Source organism: Lissotriton helveticus, chromosome 9, assembly GCF_964261635.1.
Source record: "Lissotriton helveticus chromosome 9, aLisHel1.1, whole genome shotgun sequence".
NCBI classification, from domain to species: Eukaryota; Metazoa; Chordata; class Amphibia; order Caudata; family Salamandridae; genus Lissotriton; species Lissotriton helveticus.
The window spans coordinates 397,690,572-397,714,339 of NC_136070.1; the positions used below are offsets into that span (position 1 = coordinate 397,690,572).

At 45.0% G+C, this 23,768-nt stretch overlaps 1 protein-coding gene across 1 annotated transcript in view; it reads left to right on the top strand.

Moving 5' to 3' along the window:
* Nucleotides 1-23,768, top strand: part of LOC144781358 (cholesterol 24-hydroxylase-like) — a 394,520-nt gene that overhangs the window by 29,476 nt on the left and 341,276 nt on the right. The window contains exon 3 of the mRNA XM_078660146.1: nt 12,109-12,190. Within this exon, the coding sequence (XP_078516272.1) occupies nt 12,109-12,190 (82 nt within the window). The remainder of the gene's footprint in view (nt 1-12,108; nt 12,191-23,768) is intronic.

The following is a 23,768-nucleotide window of genomic DNA, read 5'->3' on the forward strand; positions in this document are numbered from 1 at the left end:
AATAATTTTAAAAAGTAACAAAGTACATCACAATAAATGACTACAGATGTCATTTAGGAGATAGCAAAGCTTGGAACCGCCATAAACCAACAGGTCTTATGTCCCATAAACCTGAGGTTGACTAAGGTCATACAGAGGTGAATGTTCTGCCAGGTTCATCATGCCGGAGAATTCGCTGGCTCAGCGATCAATATAACCTTTGACCAGCAGCCTGCATGCCAAATGCCTACTGGTTTGCTTATGGTCAAAGGCAAATCTTATCTAAGGTACTTTCGACCTATGATTCGTAATTATTTCTGAAAATAAAAAGCATATGACAAGTGCACCACAGTGACATGGCAGACCGCCTTTCGTAGAAGCTGTCTCTCTTAGTGGAAGCACTTATGGCGAAAATAACCCCAAAAGCTAAATGAGAGCCTGAGTAATAAAGTGCCACTTTTGCAAAACTTAGGTCTCAACTCAAAGAAGGCTGAAAGACTTGCCATGGTTACTCGTGTATAGGAATTAATGGAAAGCAAAAACCCATGTCGAGGTCAAAGCAGACTAAATAACCCATGACTGCAGAAGTCACAAAATCTAAGGGGTTTATATCAAGAATGTGTGAAAACTATTGCAAAATTAGCTTAACGCAACTTTCAACATCTCAGTCTATTGCGTGAAAATTACGTTGTGTTAACCAAGTATTCACAACATGGCGGTACCATGCGATAGTCTCGCGATAACGCGTCAAATGACTGCGGTAAAACCAACTCAATGCGACAAAAATGTGAAACACGAACGCAAAAAAGCTGCGATGAGGCCAAATACAATACAAAAAGCACCGGAAACCAGCAACAGGCCTACAAATCCCACGCGTCAGGCTGGAAAATGCATCATAAAAGCAGGGTAAAAAAATTGTGAGATGACAAGGTACGAGCACAACCCCACAGCTGTGACACAGAACAAATGACCATTGTCCCACATCAGATAGGCATTTCCTTACAAAGAGCCACAATGTACATTGACATGCATGCGGAAACATACATAGAACTCACTGTGAAACCGCATCTTCTCTTCACATTGCAGAGGGACAATCCACACCCCCTGCACACCGACGTGCCATCTCCATGATCAAACAATAATGAAAGCATGGACTAATGTATGGGCAGTGACTCCCCCTTACGTGCATGTCGCCCATGTCATGGGACTTGAGTCACAGAGGGCATTCCTGCATCATGGCGGCACATATCAGAGCCCAAAAGAAGCCCGGTTGTCATTTGTAGGCCACAAATGACAATGCACGCAGGGAATGTGTCTTGGAATGCATTTATTTGCACATTCTGGTCCTGTGGTCAGTCCTCGTACTGTCCCATTATTGCTAAGGAACACCACAATGTGACGTCAACCAGAGAAGAAATTGTCAATGAGGTAGCCCCTATGGGCTATTCCTGCTGCGGCTGCAGTGGGGTGTGGTCCACCTGCTTCATCTTCATCATCATCGTCTGGTGCATCAGGCACTTGTATCCATGGGGCTTTGCTGCGTACACATATGTTGTGCAACACACAACATGCAACAATCATCTTGCACATGATGTCTGGGCTGTACAGGAGCCTTCCACCTGTGACGTCCAGGCAACTGAAACGTGACTTCAACACGCCAAATGTGCACTCCACGATGCCCCTAGTGCGTTTGTGGGCCAAATTGTACTGCCTCTGGGCCTGTGTGTTCGGGGCTCGGAGGGGTGTCATCATCCAAGCGCAGAGTGCATATTCTTGGTCACCTGTGACAGTGCAGAGAGACATGAGTCAAGACTACGTACTGCATGATGTGTTGGCAGGCTCACTGGTTCATTGGTGTGTGATATGTGTGACTTAGTGGTTCGTGTATGACATGAACTGTTTGTTGCAAATGAGTGGTATCAATGTGTCTTACGTAACCTCACTGTTGCACCTCCCTACCCCCCGAGAAATAGTCACTAGTGTGCGCAGCATGGTTGCATCACTTGCACTCCTACAGCACACCATTGTCATGCCTGTCTGCGCATGTCTGCAAGCCTGACTACGACAAAGTGATGATGTGCGCAGAAGGTGGCCTGCCACATGTGTGTAGGCTCATTGTAAGGACAGGGCTGACACTGATGTAGAGCATCTGCCGGGCTGAACTCGACTAGCAGTTAAGGGTAGATCTTTGGCTCATGCTGCACTTATAGCGACACACACAACAGTTTGTATTATGTGATACCTGACCCAGAACGGGCATGTCCTCCCCCATGTACCCCTTCGACCAAGCACGCACACCGAGGGCATGCCACATAGCAACATTGTCTATTGCGGGATGGATGGTGCAGGCACTACAACAGAGACACATGCATCATCCACATCCTTAGCAAGGCCTACACTTAACCACACCCAGATCCACGTGTGGAGGTGCCACACCCCTACGCTGTACTGTCGTACGCCTAAGCACCCCGTTTACGCTCACAGGGAGGTACGACACGGTTACATGTCCCACACCACTGCCTGCGGTGACATGGTTGCCCCCGCTTTACACAGCACAATGTAATGTGCAATGGCCCCGGTCCCTCATGCATACATAATGACCACACGGACACACTGAGTGAGTTTGTGGAACTGGCTGTGGGCACGTGCGCCCTGCCCCTTTTATTTCCAGGGTTACATGTCCAGTGATGCCTGTGCTGGATGGGTGTTCGGTAGTGTAACCCACCCCTCAGGGGTTGGTTGGTGCTTGCAACAACCACAACAGTGATCAGACAATCAGCAGTACAAGGTACGAACAGCAATGGTCCCTGACTTGAGCAGCACAGAGTTAGTGGCACCGGATGCACTGCGGCCGGCACACGCACACCGGCATGGGACGGTGACTTGCGGTGCACTGAGGTAGGGCCATGTGAGCAGAGCGGACCCTCGTCGAGAATGTCGCAAAGGTTGCCAGGGACAGTGGAAGGGGTCCTTCCAAGGCATGATGCAGAGGTCATAAGCAAGCAGAAGCAGGCAATTGGCAGAGTTGAATGCTAGAGACTTCTCTTTTCTACCATGTCAGTATCAGCTACATGATGATGAAGACAACCCCCTGCCCAAAGACTCGGACGCCACCAAAGTTCAACCACAGAGTGCCCATAGATTTCGGTACAGAAGGGGGTGGTGATGGACGGAGCATCTGAATCAATCAAACACTCACACCCAGTCCAAAGATCTGGGTTTAATCCATCACTGTTCTTTAGCCCACTCTGCCACCCCAGTTCAGACATGGCTATATGCAAATCAGTCCGACCCTGTGCCTCATGGGAACAGTCCAGCCCGAACTGCCAAGCCATGTCTTCCCTGGACCAGAAACAAGCTTCCGAGGACCGGTTTCTGGCATTCCAGCCGTCTTCAGCCCGGCTTGCTTGAATCCAGTGGCAAAGTGAGCAAGGGACTCACGTCTGAGCATACCCTGCCACACTTATGGCGGCCAAAAGTGGTACAAAAGGGGGTGGTGATGGACGGAGCATCTGAATCAATCAAACACTCACACCCAGTCAAAAGATCTGGGTTTAATCCATCACCGTTCTTTAGCCCACTCTGCCACCCCAGTTCAGACATGGCTATATGCAAATCAGTCCAACCCTGTGCCTCATGGGAACAGTCCAGCCCGAACTGCCAAGCCACGTCGTCCCTGGACCGGAAACAAGCTTCCGAGGACCGGTTTCTGGCATTCCAGCCGTCTTCAGCCCGGCTTGCTTGAATCCAGTGGCAAAGTGAGCAAGGGACTCACGTCTGAGCATACCCTGCCACACTTATGGCGGCCAAAAGCGGTACAAAAGGGGGTGGTGATGGACGGAGCATCTGAATCAATCAAACACTCACACCCAGTCAAAAGATCTGGGTTTAATCCATCACCGTTCTTTAGCCCACTCTGCCACCCCAGTTCAGAAATGGCTATATGCAAATCAGTCCGACCCTGTGCCTCATGGGAACAGTCCAGCCCGAACTGCCAAGCCAAGTCTTCCCTGGACCGGAAACAAACTTCCGAGGACCGGTTTCTGGCATTCCAGCCGTCTTCAGCCCGGCTTGCTTGAATCCAGTGGCAAAGTGAGCAAGGGACTCACGTCTGAGCATACCCTGCCACACTTATGGCGGCCAAAAGCGGTACAAAAGGGGGTGGTGATGGACGGAGCATCTGAATCAATCAAACACTCAGACCCAGTCAAAAGATCTGGGTTTAATCCATCACCGTTCTTTAGCCCACTCTGCCACCCCAGTTCAGACATGGCTATATGCAAATCAGTCCGACCCTGTGCCTCATGGGAACAGTCCAGCCAGAACTGCCAAGCCATGTCTTCCCTGGACCGGAAACAAGCTTCCGAGGACCGGTTTCTGGCATTCCAGCCATCTTCAGCCCGGCTTGCTTGAATCCAGTGGCAAAGTGAGCAAGGGACTCACGTCTGAGCATACCCTGCCACACTTATGGCGGCCAAAAGCGGTACAAAAGGGGGTGGTGATAGACGGAGCATCTGAATCAATCCTCGGAAGCTTGTTTCCGGTCCAGGGAAGACATGGCTTGGCAGTTCGGGCTGATTTGCATATAGCCATGTCAAAACCATACCTTTCAAAACACTCACTAATTTAACTGTATCAAAAACAAATACAATCTACAATAAATATCCCTCAAAAAGTGAAAACGGCACATTCTTTATGACGGTCTGGTGAAACCAGTTGAATCAGTTTAATTTAACGTCTCTGTTGATCGAGCAGAGTGGAAACAAGCATTTTCAATGCAATAGGTCTCGCATTTATGGGAGTTTTAGCTATTGAAATTGTAAATGACAATGCCTTTTATTTATGTGTTTTTAAAACAGATAAATAAAAGGCATTGTCATTTACAATGCCAATAGCTTAAACTCTCGCAAATGTGAGACCTATTGGATATGCATTTGGCGCCCGTGCTATAATAATTCTAAAAAAGCGTTAGGAGAGAGTGTGTCAGAGGCAGGACAAAGCTATTTTAGAAAATAGTGCTCAGTGGCTGTAATTAAAGCCTTCCATGTAACAACACATGTAACAAGGGAGGTTACAAAATAAGACTAGGCGGTACTAAGGAGGGACTATTAAGCCTGGTGACCAATGAACAGGCACAGTTTACATTGAACAATGACACAAGCTAGGTGGAGCTTCAAGTCCCTACCTAAATACTGCATGCCTAGCAGAGCAGCTCATGCGCTGCCCCGGCTTGACCTAAAAAGAGAGAGATAGGGTATTCAGGTTAAAGGTCATACTCCTTGGTGTGCCAAACTGGAGGTGGTGGTATCCCTTTCAACCACATATGAAATGAAATGAAATGATTCGTACTTGTAAAGCGCACTTATACTCATGAGTGTCTTGGCGCTATACGCATACCGCTGTGGAATCCTTTCTGGCTTTTCCCTGTGAAATGCCCACTCCTGGGCACCCCCAAGGTGAAGCCAGGCATGCCAGTGCTGTTGGGGCCGTTGTGGAGATTAAGAAAGCTATTGCCCAGAGTCGCAGCGTGGGACCCTTGGTTAGAATAGGCACCGAGGCGAGAATTATCAGGTCCGAGGAAATTGAGGCCGAGGCGGGAATTGAACCCTGGTCCCGGGCCAGACCTCTGCATCAGGGTCTGCCGCTCTAACCATTGAGCCACACTCCACATAGGCATGGTCATGGGATGATAAGTGAGTTCTTATCACCATCTGCCCAGATTATTCTTACCATGCGCCTGCTCCCCTGCATCTTCAGACCGTTGGCTCCTTTCAGAGCACTAGAAGCATCACCAAAGGCAGCTGACAGACTGACCAGCATAGATGTCTGTTAGAAATTGGATTACTGCGTGACTGGGGTGTGAGTCCTGGTCCATCAGCAACCACAATCCTAGTCAGAGTAAGGCACAAACAACCCAAAATTATCCCATGCTCAGCCCCCTGATAGCTTGGCACAGACCAGTAAGGTTTAACTTAAAGATAATGTGTAAAGTATTTGTGCAACACTTCAAGCTGTAAGACAGTGATAATAACACATAAAAGTATCCCACATCAGGTTAGAAATATAGAGCAACATTTATTTATTACAACAAGACCAAAAAAACAAAAATCTAATCAGTAGAAACAGAGTTTTGAATTTTTAAAGACTAAACTGTAAGATAGTGCATATAAGCATAAAGTGCTAACTGGGGATATCTGTTCATGCTGGTCCTCGTCAAAGTCAAAAGTTCAGGCCGACCGCAATGGAGCGAAGGTTGACTACAGTCCCAGATTAGTCCCATTGAAGTTTTACCTTCTCATGTTTTGTGGCAAGAGTCCTGTTCACGTTAGAGGGGGTTACCGGGAGCAATGAGAGCGTTGTGGGCAGTAGTCGCTGTGGCATGAAGAGCAAGCCGGGCGTCGAGGATGGGAAGGCTGGCTGCTTTGTGGAGAGAGAGGCTGGTGTCGAATTGTGCTAATTTTCAATGCAAGTGGCTCGGTTCTGGTGTAAACTGGCCTGTTCGGGGTTGCAAAGAACCCAAAAGCTTGATTTAAGAGCCCGCTGAGCTGCACCAAGAGTCTAGGAACTGAGGTACACCACTTGTGGTCAGGAACTCAAAAAAGAAGGGTCCAGGAGCTGTTGTGCGTCCTTTTCTGTCCTTGGGGCTGAGATCTAGAGGACAGCAGTCTTATCCCTTTGAGTTTCACTGGAGTCCCAGGTTCAAGATGGGTTAGAAGTCCAGTTCTTCCTTCCCAGGCAGGAGAGCAGCAGGTCAGCACAGCAAGGCAGTAGCTCCTTTGGAGTAGCAGTTCAGCAGAGTGGCAGTCCTTGTAGTAGCACAGTAGTCCTTCTTCCTGGCAGAGTATCCACAAGTCTTGAAGTGTATGGATGAGTTGGTGTCTGGGGTCCTTCTTTTAAACACCATTGTGCCTTTGAAGTGGGGTGAAGCTTCTAGAGGCATGTCTTTGAAGGGCGCAGATGCCCTGCCTTTCCTGCCCTGGCACCAGACTAACTAAAGGGAGTATGCAGCGCTTTGTGTGGAGGCAGGGCGCAGCCTATTCAAGTTTAAGTGAGGTGTGGCTAGTTGCTCTCTCCCATCCTGCCAGTGATGCAATCCAGTCACACCTAAGCCCTACTTGTGTGTGGCTGTCTAGAAGGAATACACAAGGCCCAACTGTCAACTACACCCAGTCATTGACCAGAGACAGGCTGCATATCTCTAACAAGGACAACCCAATATGCCCATGGGACATAGGTAAAAGTATATATAAGTCTGTAAAAAAAGGTTGCATGGCACTCCTTCAGATCCAGGAAACTCATCAAAAGGTATAGAGGCTCTGAAATACACTTTCGCTCTTCAATGCAAACCTAATTCTATCATTGGATAGTAATGAATAATAAATAATGTGCTGGACTAAGAGAATTTTCATCATACATGTATGGTATTCATACATGTACAAACATGGCGTGCAAAAAGTGAATCAGTTGTGCAGACAACGCAGTGCACACATAGTGATTAAATAAACAACATTCATTACACAAGCACACTGTACAATTCTCATTGGTTGTATGCACTTTCAAGTTCAGGTAGATCTAGAGAAGCGTCCAGGAAATTAGCAAGCCCTTCATGTTCATTGCAGGTGTCAGCCAATCCGGGGGGGTTTGTTGATGTTTGAACCCCAATAGGTTTGAAAGATCTCCTCAGGACATCGTCATCCAACTACCAACTACCACACTACCTTGGTGTAGATACTGCCAACCTGTCCAACTATCATTAATTCCAAGGTCATCATGGTATCGCCAGTGTTTCACTGTTACATGCATATAACAGGTGTGTCAAAAACGTGGGAAACCTCCGTGCACCTCGCTAAAATGTTCCCCTTGCATAGCTGCTGCGGGAAAGGCCACCAGACCCAATAGGTAAGGCAAGAAAATGCCAACTTTCTACTAGGGTAATTTTCAGAATTGTAATATAAAATCCAACTTCACCATAAATTAGGATTTTAAATTAGGATTCCAGATTCACCAAACATGAACCAATTATCTCTTCTAGTTTGGAAATTACACTCATAAAATGTAATAAGGCAACTCAAATCTTATTGTATGGGAGAGATAGGAATTTCAGTAGTGAAAAACTCATTTAAGAGTTGTTTACTACCAGGACATGTAAAACCTAAAAGTTCATGCCCAACTTTTTAAATACACTGCATCCTTCTCTTGGTCTGTCTTGGTCCTGTATGTTTCAAAAAGGAAGGTTTGGGCCTGGCAAAAGGTTTATTTTGCCAGGCAAACATGGGAGTTACAACTGCACACACAGGTTCTTCGAAGGCTGGCCTGTGGCACATTTAAAGGCCTACTAAAATGGGTGGCGCAATCAGTGCTGCAGGCCAACTGGTAGCATTTAATTTAGAGGCCCTGGGCACATGTAGTGCCACTATACTAGGGACCTATAAGTAATTTAAATATGCCAATTGGGTATGAGCCAATTCTACCATCTTTTAAGGAGAGAGCACATGCACTTTAGTACTGGCCAGCAATGTAAAGTGCACAGAGTCCTAAGCCAACGAAAATGAATTCATCGAACAGTGGAGTGCAAAGGCAAAAGGTTTAGGGGTAACCCTGCAAAAATCCCAGGTCCATCACAGTCAGTACCAATTACTGTGATGTGCTGTGTAATATTAACACCCACATGCAGAAGTAGCTACCAACTAATATGAGTAGGATAGCTAATCTGTGGTGCAGGAGATCTATCCTATTGGCACATTTGAATTTTCTCTGCATATACATGTAGCCTTTAAGCCATCCCACCACTTTAACCATCTACCCTGCAACCACAGCGGCACTGAAACAATTGTGTCATATTCTATTGGTACATATATTATTAGTAACAGTTAAAATGCTATTATTTTTTATATAGCACTCAGTACCACACTTGCAGTTTCTAAGAGCTATAAATAACAAGTGTTACAATTACCTAATTTAATGATAGACCTCTCGAAGGATAGGAGGATAGGTTGGCCTTGCTGTGATTTGAAATCACACAGCACGTGGTGCCACTGTTGTGGCCCTGTTGATTTGCATTTGTTTTGTCCTATTTGATACAAGCTAGCACTACAGATGGCTTTGGCCAGTTTAGGGCAAGCCTAAGCAGGTGCTACAGGTTTCCTTTTCCAAATTAGTTCAGGCTGGGTCTTGCAATGGTGATGGTTGGTTTGTCCATTTTGGTGCAATCTAGAGGTCATTCCCCGCTTTGATAGAGTACTAATTGTAGTGTGACCTACGTGGGAAGTGTTGGTGTTTTGTATGATGTTCTGAGTGGTCAGTTGACTAATTGCTGTGACATGACGATCTATGTCAGGTAGTTTTTGTCGGAAGATGTAGTAAAATGGAAAGAGTGGCATTATTGTAAATTTAGTAGTGCTCGTCTGTTACATAACTGGGTATGATTTACCTCTGTGCCGTCTTCTTCAGAATTTGTGCAAGCCTAACCTTGTGAGTCGGTTTCTATATTCGATTTGATGCTCAATAGTGAGTTTGCGGTTTCCTTGCTGGATTGGGTACACGTTGGAGTTTCCATGTATGATTGCTTTATTCATGCCCCACGAAGGTGTGGACTTGCATACAAGGTTGCTTTGTCTGATCGGTGCTGCCCAGTGCACGCCCTCATTGTTCTGTATTTGGGTATGGCCTAGAGCGAGTGTGCAGCAAAACAACTAAACTGGCTGAGGTTCTATCTTTTGGTAAACGTCGAATGCCCAAAGTGAGAGTCCAGGGTCATCGACAAACAGATCACATTACTGTGGCCACCGAGGCATGGCATGTGTGTAAAGAATCCAGCCAGAGAACCGCAAATGAGCAATCCATATCCAAAGATACTATGTGGAGGTCAGTTCTTTAGAGGTTTGACCTAGAGAGGGAACATCCAGGGTTTCATTGTTATAGATACCTCTGATGGTCTGTCATTTTCTTCATTCACATCAGGAGTGAATTTCATGGCATCTCTGATGCAATGTGGCACGTCATGCATATGTGACAATTTCCCACGATAGCTTCATCATCTGGTAGTAAGAAAGTGTTCCATAGTTACCGAGTGAAAACCGTGGGCACTTAAGTAGTTGTTGCTTACTTAGTATGATTACAAAAGTTAATGTATTGATGAATGAAAGCTACCTGATTATCAACTCCAAAATCATTTTTAACCATAATATTGTGGTCAAAATATGTGGGCAGATTTACAAGGAACTGACGCATCTGCATAGATGCGTCAGTTTCCTTGCGCCAATGCCAAATGTCCTTGCCCCAGCATGGGTGCGCTGTATTTATAATACAGTGCTCCAATGCGCAAGGATTAACAGATGGATCAGATTTCTGTCGCATTTGTTGGCCCAAAAGTGACGCATTGCTGGAGTTGCTCATGAAAGTGACGCAACTCCAGCAATGCGCCACAACAGATAGGTGAGTCCCATTCAAAAAGCTCTGTGTCATGTCTTCTGCCTGGTCTGAGCAGGCATAGGGATTTTGACGCAGTGAAGGCGTAGAGTGACGCAGTGAAATCTTGTAAATTTCACTGCATCAGTTCTACATGGCTTTTTGCGTGGGAATGCCCACCCTGCATACATTATACCTGACGCAGTTATAATGTGACGCAGGGCTTTACAACGTGACACATCTCCCTAGATGCGTCACATTGTATATTTACCTCATTGTTTGCACCGCCATTGCGTCAGTAAAAAGTGACGCAATTGCGGCAAAAGGGGCTTGTAAATCTGCCACATAGTGACTACAAAAATTTCAAGCGACATACATTGGTGGTAAGCATATTGTTGTATAGATGCACCCACACACACACATAAAGACACATAACAACCACTCTGTGGTAATGTTGTGATCAAATAAGTGCAAAATGCATAGTGAATATAAAACTTTTAGATAATTGAATATGTATTAGAAACAGGGCATGGGTTGGGCAACCTGTCCTTCCTCTTGGGACTGGTCCACTTATATCCTGTCAAAGGCAAGAAATAGCATACGGATATTGGAAGATGTGGTTGTGTCTGAAACAAAGCCATTTTGATCTGGGTGAACCAGGTGCACCAGTGTATGCTGAATCCTATTTGAAAACACCTTCCGCAAGAGTTTTCAGTCTAGATTCAATATAGATAATGGGCGATATGAGTTGTGCTCAAGTGAATCGCAACTGGGTTAGGCAGCAGGAGAATAAGTCATTCCTGAGATGAAGGCAGTAGCATGCTCTGCACCATGGATGCCTCATAAACTTCCAACAATTCAGTTTGGTAGCTTTTAAAAAATGTAAGTTGGAGGCTGTCCACTGCTGGGGGACCTGCTGGTTGCAAGTTGCCTGATCGCAGTGGCAATTTTGGATTCTGTCAGTGGCCCCTCTGTTTTGCACGCTTGATCTTTTGTAACCTTCTGCAGATGGAATTACTCCAAGACACTGTTTTTGCAAATGTCTACTGTGATTGGCTATGAGTATAACTGCTGGTAGTTGTCAGTGAACATTGCATTTATATCTTCTTCTATGTGCATATCACGTCCATTCCGGTAATGGATAGCAACTATAGCCCTTTAGCATTTCTCAGCCTGAACCCGGATAGCTAATCAGCAACCAGATTTATCCTTATCCGGGTGCCTGCAGGTAGTGCGTCTATTGTAGATTTCAGCTGAATCTAGAATTCGTTTAAATACTTAAACAAAATGCAAGATGCTCACAATGGAAACACTGCATGGTCATACAAATTGCACAATAGTACTACACAGACATCTGTTAACATCACTTAACATAAAATGTCCTCATATGCTCAAGTAGATTCCACTACTACTGCTCCAATGGTCATCTTGATGCAAAGAATGATCTCCAACAATTTGAAAACTTGGATTAGAGCATCAAGCCCTTTCATGTGTTTAAAGTATAGCAAGTATCCACTCATAAATGAGCCATGGAGTGGTTAAAATCAAAATTTTCATCAGGAAACAAGTGAAGACCTTTTTTTATCATGTATTTGATTGACAAGAAAATGCCTTGCGTTTTCAATGAGTTTCCGAAAGCTTACAAGCCATATGGCATGATTAAATGCTACTCAAAGCAGCATTATTAACTCAATTTATTTTATTTCATTATTCCCACTACAGGGCTGAAAAGTATGGTCCAGTTGTACGTATTAATGTTTTGCACGTCGTGGCACTACTTGTAACAAGTCCTGACACAACAAAGGTAAAGTCAATAGCTAGAGTGTGATGGAGCAGAAATCTCACGGTAATCTCTCCTTGCAAAAACACCATTACCCTTGTTTTCCGCTCAAGGCGATAGATCTTTTCCACCATGTGATGAACAAGAGGACACCTACATAAACATGGGAACATTAAATGCAGATAAATATTTTAGTCAATAATGAGAGTTGTGAGTAGTTTTACAGGGATTTATTTTCCAATCAAAATGTAAGTTTTCCTGAATCATCATTCATTAACCAGATATCAATCACGTTACAGGATTGAAAATAAAAAAAATAGAATCAATACAGAGCATATCATAGATTGCAATACAGCACGTTCCATTAAATGGCCATGGTTGGGCTTAACCAAGGGTTCATCATTAGGGTCTAACATTAGCTTCATGCATAGATTCATGACACCTAGATATTCATGTCCAGTTTCATCACAAACAATTTCATTTCTGGCAGTAGGCTCAATACATTTGACTTTAGACATGTTTTGATCACAATATTTTTCAATAGCAACTCCACAAAGTAAGGAACTGTTTCAGTACTTGGACATTCCATCATTATCTGGCAGATGCATCAACGTAGCCTTTTGCTATTCCTACATAGCGATTTTTAAGGAATCGCTATTTAGGAATAGCAAAAGCCTATGCATGTAAAATAGCGATTCCTAAACATTCCTTAATTGCTACTCGCTAATTGCTAGTCGCAATTAACCCCTTCCATGCTCATGACGGAACGGTTCCGTCATGAGCGTCGGTTGAGCTGTGCTCATGACGGAACCGTTCCGTCATGAGCCCATAGGCTCATTAGAACCTTCAGCACAGCGTGAAAATTCGCGCCGCGCTGAAGGGGTTAAGGAATGCTGTACCATTCATTCCTATGGGCCTATAGGCCCATAGGAATGAATTGGAGATTGCATGAGCAATTTGCGAGTACCAGTTGGTACTCGCAAATTGCTCATGCAATTTCAAGGGTGCAAGGGTGTCAAAATGACACCCTGTTGCATCCCTGAAATTGATCTCTGCACATATGTTGCACAGACACATGCCCTAAGGGCATGTGTGTGCGCAACATGGATCTTTGTAAAATGCACAAAAGTGCTTTTTTCAAAGTTTTAGCAAATTACCATGAAGTTCAACTTCATGGTAATTTGCTACTCCTATTAGCGAATTCACAATTTTTTTTACTTTCATGCATTGCATTTAAGGAATCTCAATTTGGGATTCCTTAAATGCAATTTAAGGAATCTCAATTTAGAGATTCTTTAAATTACGATTTTTGCATTTGGGATGATGCATCCCAAATGCAAAAATATCGGTCGCAAAGGGGCAGATTCTGAGAATCTGCCCATTTGCGACCGGTATTTACTTTGATGCATATGCCTGTTTATTCTCATTCTTTCTGTGACTGACATCAACCATGGCTACTAAGCTAAGGCAGCTGGGCATTTCTGTGACATTAGGGTCAAGGGTTATTGGGAAATACATCACAGACTTTTGAACATCTTCATGTTATTGAACCGGCACTGAGACAGCACAGCCATCCCTCTCACTGCAAATTGGTGTATATTCTTTTTTAAAACTGCCATTCCTAGTGCTAGGGAATGGCACAGTTTCGCTTTCAACTCTAGGAATGCATTTGTGCAATTGTTGAAGCAGATCAGGCACATCCTTGTGTGCCAGCCTCAGTGACGGCTTAGCCACTAGGGAAAGGTTTGGTATCCACTGTCTACAGCTGCCAACCATTCCCAAAAGCATCCTGACTTATTTCTGAAGTTGAAGTGAATTCATCTGGTGAATTGCTTCCACTCTCTCTGGTGACACCTTTCTAGCTCCTTTTCCAATTATGTGTCCCAGATACTGATACTCGATTTGATAGGGTACTCTTGACTATCCTCATGCAATGGCACTGTGATATAAATGTGACAAAAATCAATAGCTGTAAGCCATTCCTCAGTACATGGAATGTGAAAAAATACTTTGACTGGAATCAGTACCATATCACAACATGGAATAATTATGCTGTTAATCTCCTTCACTATTCTGTTCTTCTCATTTAGTTTCTGTAAACCTGTGATCAAAGAGTTAAATGAACTTCCAATCAATTGACTCAAAAACCCTTAACTCAGTTTATCTCCAAATATTGATGAAATTCCTGCAACTGCCTCTTGAATTAAATTGTATGAGGGTGTTCCTGAATACATGTCAGCTGGTTTTAATTTGACTAAAACTGGTTCTGCACATGTTATTAATCTGTCATATTTCTCTGTGAACTTCCATACTTCTGGGTTTACTATTTCTTTAAAATCAGACATTCCTTTTTCAACTGTCATTTCTGAAAACAATCCTACAGATGTCTCTTGTTGGGCCATTTTAAACTGTACATCCTCATTAGGAATATGATATTTGACATCATCCAGTGTACAGTAAACTATGCTATTTAATTTGCAATACAAATGTTTTCCTGTCAGGCCTTAAGTGCTTTATTCACAAACAACACATTGGCAACCTTTTTCAAATGAACCTATTTTTGCTGCCACCTTCTCTAAAACTGGGTTTGTAATTTGTCTGTTTAAAACTCCTACAACTTTTTTTTAAGCGTATAAATACAGTGACTCATTTACAACTCACAGTGTACACTCACCATGAATTATTGCAGAGCAATCCTGCCTTACATGATACAAATATATAGAAACTCCTCCTGGGCAGCAGTATTACCAACTATAATCCCACTTCTCGCGGCCCACTCCAAACATGACATTAACCATCACTAGCATTACATTACATAACAATTCATCAAATAGAAAAGATCTCATGAAATCTTCAAGGCACCCTCTAATTTGTCAATTTTAGGTAAGGCCTGCCCCGTCAGCCTCTCCTCTTTCTTTCCCAACTAAATACTGCTAGAGTAGGGCCCAAAAGCTCTTAGGGCGGCTCTGAGGAGGCAACAAGTCATTATACAATTCAGATTGTGTGTTGCAATACACCATATCTTTGGACCAGTCAGTGACAGTAGGCGCAGGTCCAAGCACCCAACACATTGTGATCCTTCGTTTGGAGAGCAACAATCCCATACCTATTAGTTTTTGCATCTCTCTCTGCAACTTTCCAGTATACCCCAGTAGCCCCAACAGCGGGTCCATTGGCAGTGAAATACCCGTGATTTCATTCAGTGTGTGAAAGATCTGTTCCTAAAATGTCGCTATCCCAGGGCACAACTAGGCAATATGTAGAAACCCAGCTGAGCCTGCCCCACATCTCTCACAGTCTGCAGAATCCCAAAGGTCATAGCGAAACAGGCTTAGCGGTGTATGGTAAACTCTATTGAGGAATTTAAAATGGATCAGGTGATGCCTATTGTTCAGGCATACGTGTTGTGTAACTTCGCAACAATACCACCAAACAATGTTCTGAAGTGTCACCCCCAAATTAGGCTGTCATTCCAATCGGGCCTTAGTATAGTGATTCCTTCTATAATCCTGCGTTATATCATAGACAATAGAAACAAACCTTCTGGGGAGGTGGAGCACAGTAGGTGAGAGAGTGTCCCCAACTCGGGCGTCTCCAACATGTCCTCACCCAGCAATTCGCGCAACGCCTGGCTCACCCTATGGAAGTGAAATTGAGCTAGAGGTGTATATTCGTGACCCTCAATGTCAAGCTCAGCCTATCCACGAGCTTTGCCCTCTGAAAACAAGTCGCCTATTTTGTTGTTTTTGAGTGTCGTGAGGGTCTGCACCACCCCCCTTTCTCTACTTATCGGAAGCCAGTGGCACCACTCAATTGGGGTCAGGATCGTGCCCGCCTGTCTCTTCAGCAGATTTTGCCACGCATGCACCACAGAGTTGACAGAGTCAAGAATACTAGTCTTCCTGAGAGGAGCCCAAAACAGTAATAGTGGAAGTGGATCAGGTGCCGCAACAACCTTTTCGATCAGTAGATGAGGAGGACACATTTGCTCCTGAGCCCAATGAAAGGCGTGGGAGTCCTGCACCACTCTATAATATGACTAGAGGTCTGGAGCCCCCATCCTCCCATAGAGTATGGCAGAGTGAGAATGTCTCACTAGACACATGGCTGTTTCCCTGCGCAGTCCAATCTCACTAAAAGAGAGCAGATTATCTTAAAGATGTGCCCAGGTAGCACGATCGGGATGTTTATGAAGAAAAATAATAATCTGGGGAATACCACCATCTTCATTAAGGATATGCATTCTAATAAGAACAATGGAAGGCGGGTCCACCTATCTACTTCTTCCTCTAATCTAATGATCGTTTTGCCATAGTTTTTGCAGAGAACCTGAGGGTAGTCCAGGCCGACAGACACCATAGCTGGAGATAACATTATCGACTTGGCCCAATTTTTCTTATGTCCAGACAATTCTCCGTACTGCACCACCTCATCCAGGATCGATGTCAGGTTAGTCTCCGGATCTCTGACATACAACAGTGCGTCGTCCGCGTAGGCCAACACAATGAGGTTATATTTGGAGAATCTGATCCCCTATGGCCATGATATTCTCTTAAGGCTCATGCGAGGGGCTCAGTCACTAAGGCGTAAAGCAATGGGGACAGCGGGCAACCCTGCTGGGTACCTCTCGATATTTTAATAGGGGTCGTGACAATGTCACCAACTCGTATTCTAGCAGCAGGAGAACTGCACAGCACTTCCACCAATCTGAGAAAAACTTCCCATACCCCATGCATCTGAGTACATATAAAGTTCCATTCTACAGAATAAAATGCCTTTCCTGCATCTAGAAAGGCAGCTGATGCTTTAACCTCGGGATTAATGTGTTGTATCGCACCAAACACTGTTCTCAGATTGTAAGACAAGATGTGCTCCGGCACAAAACCTGACTGCTCTGAACCTAACTGAGTTGGTACCAACGGGGCAAAGAGATTAGCCCAAATCTTAGCAAAGAGTTTAGTATTAACATTCAGGAGCAATAAGGGACTAAAGGGTGAACATTCATCCAGAGGTTTACCTGGTTTTACTGGTGTAACAATGAGTGCTTCTCTCATGGAGGAGGCCATTGTCCCATCTTCACCCATCTCCTCAAATAGAGTAATCAGATGTGGGATAAGTAGCTGCTTGAACTATTTATAAGATGTTACAGTAAGGCCGTCCAGCCCGGGAGGACTCCCCACTCACATTGTATTGAGTGCAGAAAGCCCCTCGTTAGAGTCTAATGATTTCATTAAATGCTCTCTATGTTCATTAGACAACCATAGCATCTGAATATGTTCTAGATACTCTTAAAATTACTCTGTAAGGTCACTCAGCATTTCCCCATCTGCAGCTCGCAACTTCATCACATTCCCCACCTCCCTCTTGCCGCTCTCCTTTCCCGTACTTCATAGCGACTGGTTACTTCTCCAAGTGTTTTATCTTGCTATCTGCGACCTCATGGCATTCTTCACAAGCTTCCTTTAAATTATCTGACGCAATAGTATTAACATCCTCAAGAACCTCCTTCTCTACGTCTGACAGTCGCTTTTCCAAAATAACCAATCACTGTCAAAAAGATCGAAGGACCCCAGAATGTTTGGACATGGCCACACCCCTAATGAACACTTTAATTGTTTCCCAAACAGTGGGAAACCACCAGACAGAGCCAATATTCATATCAAAAAAGTTTTCTATGACATCAGCTAATTCAAACCTAAAAACAATATCCACAAGGGAGTATGGAGGCAATCTCCATGTGAAGGACAAGGGCCTCTTTCTCTGGCTCTCAATATCTAGCATTCTTGGCGCATGAGCAAAGAAATAGTGGGGAAGTATCGTGCAGGCTCGTACCTGCAAAAACAATCATCTTGAGACGTACCAATAGTCAATTGTTGTGTGTAAGTAATGTGAGGCCGAGTAATGGGTGAGTCCCCCCACTCCCGGGGAGCGCTCTCTCGAAACATCTAGAAGATCCAGTTGAATAGCTATGTAACATATAACTCTGGACGTGGCCGACGGTCATCATGCCGGGCCACGGAGTGGTCTAGCAATGGCTCCAAAACACAGTCTAAATGCCCTCCCAAAGTATTGGCAAATCAACCTTTGTGGCAATAAACTGAAATACGTCCTAACAACGTGAGAAATTGCAGCCATCTACACATATTTAGCACTTCTAAATGGAATCAGTTTGTTGGGTGTCACTGGTGTGGAGTTAGATTATCCACAACAATCCTGTAAGTCCCCCAGCAGGACCAGGATGAGTCTACCACGAGTGACAGTGGAGGCCATGACCCAGTTAGTGTTCCAACGCCACTAATAACTACAACAAATAGTCACTACTGGCACGTCCATGTAGTACACAGCCTCCGGGCAGCTTCAGCCGTCTATTAGACATCCCAGTCAGTGCATAATGTGCAACATACCTGCTATAGCAATCAGAAGCAGACCAGCACTCAAGCCAATCTGACTACTCTTCCAGGTCACCTCCTGTTTCCTCCAGTTAATCTTCCACTATTCGTTTACTGGCCTCCGGCTTAGCACATTCCTTCAGGGCCTTCTGTAGAGACTTAGGGTCTGTATAAATCGTTGATTTCCTGTTCATCATGACCCTAAGTCTGGCTGGGTAGAGCATAGCATACTCAAAGCCATGTTTCTGCAGCCGTCGCTTCAAAGGTGCAAACTGCTGCCTCGCCTCCTGCACTTTCATGGTGAAATCAGGGAATAGTGAGAGGGAAGATACCTCATGGGGCAGTTCACCTAATTCCCTTGCACGCTTCAGCGCAGCATCCCTGTCCCTGTAAGTGAGCAGTTTAACAATCACGTGGTAGGGAGAGGCTCCAGGCAGGGGACTAGGACCTAAGGAACGGTGGGCACGGTCAGCAACAAACATAACAGAGAATATGTCTCAGCCTAGAAGAGTCACTAGCAGCTGTTCGACAAAGATCTCTATATTGCCCATCGCCGTTGTTTCAGGAAGACACGTAATTTGGATATTACAGCGCCTAGACCTTGCCCTCAAATTCTCCGCCTTGTCCTGTAAGGCTGTGAGTAACTTCCCCATCTTTTTTTTGTGCGTTGTCGGTCTCCATTTGGGCATCTTCCACTTCAGACATTCTTCTCTCCGCCATGTCCAGGCGCTCTGCGTGCTTGTCGATGCGCTCAGACATACGGTCCATCCTGTAGGATAGAGATTCTATTTTTCCATCTATGGTGGATAAACTCTTCTGCATAGCAGTCAATATCTGGAGGATATCTCCCTCAGGCTCATCGGTAGTGCTAAGCTGTTCTGCAGCAGCTTTATGTTATGTTATGTTATGTTAAAATTTGTTAACGCGCGCAGCTGTCCCAGTTAAGGGGCGTCCCGGCGCTGACCGTTCATTTATACAGAAGACATAATAGGCTGAGAAGATGAAAACCCTAGTTCAGAGGAAACAAAAAAGTCTTAATGGCTTTCCGGAATAATAACAATTCGTCAATGCAATGAATAGATGGAGGCAGGGAGTTCCACAATTTGGCCGCAAGAAGTCGAAAAGATCGGCCACCAACACGACAGAGTCTGAACTTCGGTATAGACACCAAATGTTGGCCCAAGGAACGCAGGTTACGTTGGGGAATATAAGGGGTTAACAGAGGACAAAGTAACTCAGGGCAGATGCCCTTAAGAATCTTAAACACCAAACAAAGCGTCTTAAACTGAATTCTTGCTTGGATCGGTAGCCAATGTAAAGCACTAATCGTGGCTCTGGCAGAACATATATGTGGGAGTCCCACAAGAGCACGAGCTGCCGAGTTCTGAACTCGTTGGAGTCGTGAGATCTCAGCTTTATTAGCGCCAAGAAGTAAAGCACTGGCATAGTCCAAGCGCGATAAAATTGTAGCCTGGATAATGAGCTGCCGAGCAGGTGCATTAAAAAACCTCAAAATAGGGCGGAGGCCTCTCAGCAGGCCCACACACGTCGCTGCCACCTTCTTCGTGTGGCACCGAAAATTAAGATCCGCGTCCAGCCAAACTCCCAAGTTCTTAACCACTGGCATGGCTGTAGGCATAGTGCCTAAGGAAGCCGGCCACCAATGTTCGCTCCAGAGGGAGATGTTTTTCCCTACCAGCATCACTTCCGTTTTTGTGGCATTCAATTGTAGACAGTTGTCAGCCATCCACTGAACAACTGCAGTCATCCCGTCTCTAAACCTTGTGGCAGCAACAGAAGGGCCTTCGGTCAAGGTAACAACCAGCTGAGTATCGTCAGCATACGATACCAGCGTTAGGCCCCACTCTCTTGCCACAGCCTCAAGAGGTTGTACATAGAGATTGAATAACGTCAGGCTCAATGCAGATCCCTGCGGAACCCCTTGGCGGATGGAATGAGCTTGAGATAAAAAAGGCGGTGCTGACACCCAGAAGGATCTGTCCGACAAAAAAGCACGGAACCATTCCAGGGCCTGTCCCATGATCCCGATAGCCTCCAAACGGTACAACAGGATGTCATGAGACACCGTATCAAAGGCAGCGCTAAGATCTAATAGTATAAGCGCTGCACTCTGACCGGCGTCGAGAATAGTTCTTAAGTACTCGATGGAGGCTAACAAGGCAGACTTGGCACTATGACCCGGTCTGAAGCCGTTTTGCGACGGGTGCAGAATGTTGTTAAGGGTCATGTGTCGAGATAACACCTCGTTCAAACCCAAGGAAGCAGGGAGATCAGCCTAAAGCTCTCACGCAGTGAGGGATCAAGTGCGGGCTTTTTAATAATAGGAGAAACCCGAGCTTGTTTCCAGGACACGGGGTACTATGGCCGTAGTAAAATATAGGTTAAGTATCTGACCTAGTGGTTTCTGAACAAGCTCCATAGATTCCAAAAATTGGACCGGCCTCATAGGATCAGATTGAGATCCCGATTTGACCCTCTTGCAGAGTTTCACAAGTTCGTCACACAGGATCTCAGGTATCATGGTCTAAGTAGAGAGCGCCTCCCTGACCGTGACAGGACTAGGAGCAGAGGAGAGCTGAGGGAAAGTGGCATAGATTTTCTGCACTTTATTCGTGAAGAAAGAAGCAAGCTCCTCACATTGCTGTGCCGAGTTTACATGGGAAACTGAGGTTTTAGTATTCTTCAGTTCTTGAATAATCTTGAAGATACATTTCTTGGGGTTAGAGCTATCCCTAATTTTTTCGGCATAAAAATTAGCGCGTGTGGAGCAAATCATTTTGTGGTAGTGTTTTAATTTGGCCAAGTACACAAATTTAAGATCATTCTCATAGTTCCTTCTCCAAATCCGCTCGGCTCTTTTACACTCCTTTCTGAGTGCCCTAAGAGCGTCTGAGAACCAAGGGTTGGAGATCGAGCTACGCCCCCTGACCCATCTAGCTGGAATGAGAGCGTCAAGCCCCCCTCCAATCCAATCGCAGAAGGTGGTATATGCGGCCTCAGGGTCAGCCAAATCCTCAACAGAGGTCTCTCTCAGATAGGCATGAAATTCATTTATATTGAGTTCATGCCAGGGCTTTTTGAGCGTTAGAGTGGTCTTGTCAGTCTTAGGAAATTGTATTATCATCCAACTAGCTTTGATCAAATAATGGTCAGTCCAGCCCATAGGTATAGGTCGATCAATCCGAACATCGGGAATGCCTGCGTCTTCCTCTCTATGTCGTGACTTATGCTGCTCAAACTGCAGCGTAGGCTGGGATTTGTCAACCTTGCCCATAGCTTCCTATGGCCAAACAAACTAAGCACTGTCCACCGCTCTTTCAGGGCACAATAAGAGGCCCGCGTGCAGTCAGGGGGAACCAGGCTGCACACCACATTCAGAGCAGCTCCCCCCAATAGACAATCGTGTTCTGTGTGAGTCAAATGGTGCTGCTTCCCACCGTGGCCACGAGAGAATCAGCGCACCACTCAGATCTGCAGGTAAACAAATGCACCATTATTCAGTTCCCCCACATGCAGGCCCCAGCTGACAGCCACCCTCTTCGTTGCTCTTCAACGGCCCTGCTTCACCCTCAATGGCTGCTGATGCACCATCGCACCAAACACTGTTCTCAGATTGTTAGACAAGATGTGCTCCGGCACAAAACCCAACTGCTCTGGTCCTACCTGAGTTGGCACCAACGGGGCAAGGCGATTAGCCCAAATCTTAGCAAAGAGTTTAGTATCAACATTCAGGAGCATTATGGACTAAAGGATGAACATTCGTCCAGAGGTTTACCTGGTTTTACTGGTGTAACAATGAGTGCTTCTCTAATGGAAGGGGCAATTGTCCCATCTTCACCCATCTCCTCAAATAGAGTAATCTGATGTGGGATAAGTAGTTGCTTGAACTATTTATAAGATGCTATAGTAAGGCCTTCCAGCCCGGGAGCACTCGCCACTCGCATTGTATTGAGTGAAAGCACCTCGTTAGAGTCTAATGATTTCATTAAATGCTCCCTATGTTCATTAGACAACAATAACATCTGAATATGTTCTAGATCCTCTAAAATTACTGCCGCCTCTGACCCCGTTCTAGTGTGGTACAATTCTGAATAATATTAGCTAAATCTACCTGCTATGTCTGTAAGGTCACTCAGCATTTGCCCATCTGCAGCTTGCAACTCTGTCACATTCCCCGCCTCCCTCCTGCAGTGTAGCAGAGCAGCCAGCACCGCGCCAGGTCGCTCTCCTTCCCCGTATGTCATAGCGACTGGATACTTCTCCAAGTGTTTTATCTTGCTATCTGCAACCTCATGGTATTCTTCACAAGCTTCCTTCAAATTATCTGACGCAATAGTATTAACATCCTCAAGAACCTTCTTCATACGTCTGCCAATCGCTTTTCCAAAACAAACAATCGCTGTTGAAAAGATCGAAGGACCCCAGAATTTTTGGAGATGGCCACACCTGCCACACCACTGATGAACACTTTAATTGTTTCCCAAACAGTGGAAAACCACCAGACAGAGCCAATATTCATATCAAAAAGTTTTCTATTACCTCAGCTAATTCAAACCTAAAAACAATATCCATTAGGGAGTATGGAGGCAATCTCCATGTGAAGGACGCAGGCCTCTTTCCCGGGCTCTCAATATCTAGCATTATTTGTCACGATTGTCACCTCCTCAGGATCAGGGCGATGCTCAAAGGGGTCCACCTCCTGATTTCCCCATACTCTGACTGATAAACCATACACAGAGCATAAAGGTAATCAAGTGAGGGAAAGGTAAGGGAAGGGACAGGAACGGGAAGGGACAACTGAAACGAGAAAACAAAAGGATTATAACATGCAACACTAACTACTCTCTTTAGAGTCTCACTAGTAGAACACGTACCAAAAGTAGCTTTCTGGAGGTGAACCCTTCCTCTTTGATCCTGGTAGCAGATGCTTCTTTCTACACTAATCAATCGCTTTCTGCAAGATAAAAACAAAGTTACATTCCATTCATGCTTTCTCATGCTTTCTCAGACTGTTATACAATAGAAGCACACTGCATTCCATACATACCCTTTCATTCCCCTGAAATGAAATAAGGAACCCCTCTCCAGTAACCGGTGAAAAGAAAAATACTCAAGGGGTAAAAGTAGTGATTTAGCAGATGCTTCGAATTCACTACCAAAAGTCTTGTGCTGAGAAAAGACAATGTTAAACA